This window comes from Chelonia mydas, chromosome 10, assembly GCF_015237465.2.
Source record: "Chelonia mydas isolate rCheMyd1 chromosome 10, rCheMyd1.pri.v2, whole genome shotgun sequence".
NCBI lineage: Eukaryota > Metazoa > Chordata > Testudines > Cheloniidae > Chelonia > Chelonia mydas.
In genome coordinates this window covers 46846477-46851782 of record NC_051250.2, presented here as the reverse complement: position 1 = coordinate 46851782, position 5306 = coordinate 46846477, and the positions used below count along the sequence as shown (strand labels likewise).

The window sequence follows — 5306 nt, the reverse complement described above, 5'->3', positions numbered from 1 at the left end:
TCCTTAGGACTCTGTTCTGGGGCTAGTGTTATTTAACATTAGGGAGCTGAACCTAGGAGTAGAGGTATGGCTCACATTTGCCGATGAGACAAAGCTGGGGTTGTCAACAGTGCTGAATCTGTAATGAAAGATGCCTTGTAATGAAAGGCTCAAGCCTTTTTTTTTTTCTGAACTTCCATAACCAAATGCAGCAATCCCAGAGATATTAGGGCTCTGAACTGCCAAGCCTAGAGGTGCCAGGGCTCAGCCCTCCCACAAATTAAGCACTGGTTGTAAACACTTTGGAGGATAGAACTAAAATTTAGAGGGATCTTGATAAATTGGAGATGTAGGCAAGAGAAAACAAAATTCACTAAAGTTTAAGATGCTATACTTAGGGAAGACAAACCAATAGCACAAATACAGAGTGGGGGATAACTGGCTTGTCAGCAGCACTGCTGAGAAGAACTGGGGAGTTGTGGTGGATCACAACCACATCAGGAGTCAACCAGGCAATACTGTCACCTCTCCCCTCCAAAAAAAAAAAAAACAAAAACCATGCAATGTTAGGTTGCATAAACAGATAATATGCAAGTACCACTCTACTTACAGCTGGCTAGGCCTAAGCTGGAATACTATGTCCAATTTTGGACAGAGCTGCATAGAAAGGATGTGGAGAAACTGAAAAGGATCCAGAGGCAAGAAAAAAAAAAGTCAAGGGATAGAATATAAGCCATTGAGCAAAGGAACTGGGTATGTTTTGTTTGGAAAAGAGGAGATTAAGGGAGGGGGGAATATTACAGTAGTCTCCAAATACTTGAAAGGCTGCCATAAAAAAGGCTGGATAAAAATTGTTCTCTTGTGCCAGAGGGCAGGAGAAGAGGCAATGGGTTCAAATTACAGCAAAGTAGATTTCAATTAAATCTCAAAAAAAATTCTTAACTAAGAACAGAATGACAATGGAACAGACTAGGGAAGTCATGGAAACTTCCAGAGGTTTTCAAAAAGAGGCTGGATAGCTATCCACAGGCTCCAACTCTGGTGATCCAGCCCTGGAGCACCCATTGGAGGGAGAGAGGGGAGAAGGAAAAAAGTGAGCACCCACCAGCAGGCCCATGATCAACTACTGGCTCTCCCTCCAGCACCTCCTGCCTACCAATGGGCACTGCTGATCAGCTCCTCCCCTTCCAGGGCCTCCCACCTGCTGTGGTCAGCTGTTCAGCAGCATGCAGGAGGTGCTGGGGAGCAGTGAGGGTGGGGCATGGAGGAGTGGAGCAGGGGGTCAAGCACTCACCAGCAATTCAGAAAGCCAGCACCTCTGTAGCCATCTGTCTTGGCTGGAAAAGCACTGGTCTAAACCATCCTTCTCATTTGCAGACCCTTAAATTTTTAATGGAGGTGTGGATCTCTTTGGGAATCTGTCTGCAGACCCCCAGGGGTCCATGGACCATAGTTTTCAAACTCCTGCACCTTGGTAGGAAGTTAGGCTAGATGACCCTTGCAGTCTAAGCCCATGGTTCTAGGAGATGGCCAGTGCATGGAGCAGCTTGTCTCCTTTCCCCCTTGCCCACAGAACAGAAGACCCCTCCTGCACCCATTAGGAAATCAGCACTGAGCAGATGAGACATTTTGTAGTTTTATTTTATGTTAGACAGAAGGTGCCAGTCACACAGTTCCAGCAGTGGTACAGCTGTGGTTTTTGTATATGAAGCAGATGGCAAGAACCATGGAGGCCAAAGCTATGGCAGCTGCCACCAAGGTTAGTCCCAGCTCCAGCCCAGGATTCTCCTCTGCACCTACAGGAAGAAGAGGTCAGTGGTTAGAACTGGAATTGGAGCTTGTTGGTGGGGGTGTCTGCACCACAGATTAGGAAGTGGTAAGTTCTTGTTTGTGCTGTTCAGCTATTGCTCAGCTTTGTGGACCTGATCCTTCATATTGATTTTGTTGACTAGTGTTTTAGTCAAGACCAGCTGGAGTCAACAGGAATCTGGATTCCAGAGTTGTGGGTTTTAGGACACCTTTTGGTGCAACTAATCAGCTGAGCTGCAGGGGGGCATTGCTGCTAGTCTAGAGATTTCTCTGCAGTGTCTAAGAGGGTACGCCCCTGGATTTAGTTTGCTCTTTTGCTTTCCAGCTGCTGCCCACAGGCTGGATAGCACTAGATGTGTCCTTGAAAGGTCCATTATTCAAGGTTCTCTTGAGGTGGAAGGCATCCCCAAAAGATTCATAACATATGCTCCCAGGGTGCATGGCTGGTTTATAACCTAGATGATACCTGGTGCTGCCACCTTCCCGGTTTCCATTTGATCTTCTACAACATCCCTGGATTCTTGGTAGGCATCAAGGATGAATAGGGGTCCAACCACAACATCAGCCTCCCCTACCCTCACTGAGGAGTCACCTGTATTGCAAAGAGGAATTACTAGAGAATTCTTCAACATTACTGCTCTTTTCCTCCTAAAAAGAGGATGACAACCAAACAGTGGGTTTGGCTAAGAGAAACATTTGGGCTCAGCCTCCTATTAGCTATGTAGGATATACAGCCTACCATGTCTGGAGGCCACATCTCTCTGGAAGCGCCTCCCTGGCCATCTGTCCAGAGGGCTGCCTCTCCCAGACTGTCCAAGCAATGCACAGTTCCCAGTCTCACAGCACCTGCAGATGTCTCTGGTGCCTTCCACTGGAGACCAGCTGGAACAGGAGAAGGGGCAGGGTCACTTACATTAAGGCTTGTCTTCTCCAGGCTGCTGATCCCACCAGCCCCCAAACCACCAACTCCATGGTGTTCTACTCCAGCTACTCACATGTTGCCTGCTTTGTTGAAGGAACAAGCCTTGTTCAAGGGATCTGGGGCTTGCTCAGCTGCAGTGACTTTCAGATGACAGGTGATGTAGATCTGGAAGGGAAGTGGGAAGAGGGGTTAGGACCATCCCAGGGGACACTAACAGCTGCTTAGCCTGGGGAAATTGACTTGGAGCAGAAATGTGGGCACTCACCAAGTTCCTGGCATCTCCTGCAAACCTGAACACATCCACCATGAACTGCAGCGTGTCCTGCCTGGGCCTGGGGGATATGAAAGCTGAGGTGGTGTCATCTGATCTCCCATCCACCAAGCATCTACACACAAGAACTCTTGTTAGTAAGATCCCCACAGACTTGAGGTAGATTCCAGACTAGAAAGGGCTGCCACCTCTTACCCATTGAAGTCAATGACAGCGTAGCGGGGAGAGGAGTCCCTGTCTGGGCTCAGGGTGGCCACACAGCTGTCCACAAAGAGCCTCAGAGCCACATGGTTCCCAGTGCTGACGTCAGCTTGGATATGCATGACCTCCCCCAGCTGGAATCCACTGGAGGGTCTCTCAGCACTCCAGTCATCTGCAAGGCAAGTTCACAGTGAGCAGGACAGACAAGCAGGGCTGGGCTCCCCTGAAGGCTCCTCCCACCTACCATTCATCAGGTGCAGGGAGAAATCCAGCCTCTCCTCAGCAGACAGGGTGGAGCTGAAGGGAACCCATGTTGGCTTGATGGCTTTACTGCTCACATTGTCCTTCCTGGGAGAGGAGCAAACCTCAGTCACTGAGCCAGATCCCAGACCAGGGACTGAAGGGGAGGGAGGGGATCTGAGCATCTCAGACTCTCACCTGGGGTAGTGACACTCAATGGGAATCACAGCTGGATTGGTTCTCAGGATCACTGGGTTGCTGGCAGGGGTGGGGTTATAGTTCAGGCTTGTGCTGTAAACCAGGGAGTCTGGGGTCATCTGGGAAGAACCAGACATGGAAGGGTTAACAGCACACAATTGACATAGAAAACTACAGTACTAGGTTCAGCAAGACCTATAGAGATTTTTTCCTATTAACAGGATGTCTTTCAGCACATTTCCAACTCATGGAATAACCATTGCTGGAAGGTAATAAAACCATTAGAGCTTTTTGAGCTCACTCCCCCAGAGTGGCTGCCTGGGGACTCCTGATGGGCACTGTCGGGCCTAATTCTGCACAGCTGTGGTCACCACAGCTACTGCTTCTAGCAGTGTTCAACCATCATCATGTAGGATATGCTGTTTTCCCTTATGGGAAGGAAGCATTCTGGAAGACAGTCAACATCTAGCATCCTTTGGCCACTCCAGTTCTGCTGTCTGTCATCTCTCTCTGGGAGTAGTGCAGCTGTTGTGGCTTCTTGAAATAGGGACTCTTAGTGGAGGAGATTATTGCAAGGGCATGACTCAGCTCACTGTTCTCTCAGTGGAGAGGATGTTACTCAAAGGGGAAGCTCTGACAGCTAGTAGCAGCTGCCTCTGAGCACTGCAAGCAGGGGAAACCAGTAACAGAAGCTATGGACCCAGGTCATTAAGCATCCTAGATGTTAATATCAGACTGGCATAGAGTCACCCATCACCCACAGCACTGTGCATTTCAGAAAGTTGCTGGGGCCTGCATGATGAGGGGGATCAGGATACTTATCTGAACCATTGGAGCTCCAGGCTTCTATGAAGCTGCCTTACCTGCAAGGTGCTGCCACATTCATGGAGCCCAGCTGTAAAAGTCACGGTGTTCTCCACAGCATTAAGGGACGTGTACTGGCAGGCAGCCAGGCCAAGACTCAGGTCAGCAGCTTTGATTAGTCTCCCCACCCCAAACAGATCCCTGTGCACAGTGATCACCATCTGAGCCTCCTCACACTGCACCATGACAGGCTGCAGCGGGGACACAGCCCTGAGCTGGGAAGCATCAAGCCGAGCCCAGGGGTAGGGCTGGGCAAGAGAGGACACGTGGGCTTCTCTGCGGGGGGGCTCAGCCCTGGGGGTGGGTCTCCAGATGGCTGAGTCACCCCTAGAGAAATCCCAGGGATTGTAACAGGTCACCCCACTGACCACCCAGCACAGGAGAACAAAGCCCAGGTTGCTTCTATGCCCCATCCTGCCTGCCTACAGCAAACCCAGCATGAAGAGAAACTGCTGCTCTGGGCCTTTTATACCCTGACCTAAAGCCAGCTCACAGCTGCCTCAGGTAATTAATTCCCCAGACTCACCCAAAGCCCAGACCCTGGGGCAGGGAAATAATGAATGGGAATTAATGCCACCTGGGAGTTGTTATCATTTGTGTTTTAGGAAACCGCCTACGTGGTTTCAGCCAATTAATGGCTAACAGACTTTGATGCTGATGGGAACTATCAGTTATGTAGCGTGTGATACTGATGATGGATTCCAGATGGAATTTTTGTATGTTATGAATCTTGTGCTGTGAGTGGGAAGCATTTAGTCCAACTGATTTGCTGATGAAATAGCTTAAATCAAAGTCTTAAAGATTTATTAGCTTTAGTCTTCA

General features: G+C 49.3%; 1 protein-coding gene across 1 annotated transcript; it reads right to left on the bottom strand.

Annotated features, from left to right (window-relative positions):
* Positions 1-1602: 1602 nt before the first annotated feature.
* LOC102939225 (zona pellucida sperm-binding protein 3-like) lies at positions 1603-4968 on the bottom strand. Its single transcript, XM_037910846.2, has 9 exons — positions 4484-4968; positions 3621-3739; positions 3427-3530; positions 3177-3354; positions 2976-3096; positions 2784-2875; positions 2528-2670; positions 2255-2380; positions 1603-1775 (listed from the first exon to the last, which is right to left on the bottom strand). The coding sequence occupies exons 1-9, from the start codon at positions 4895-4897 to the stop codon at positions 1645-1647; spliced, it is 1428 nt and encodes a 475-aa protein (XP_037766774.1). The 5' UTR covers positions 4898-4968; the 3' UTR covers positions 1603-1644.
* Between the last annotated feature and the right edge of the window lie 338 nt (positions 4969-5306).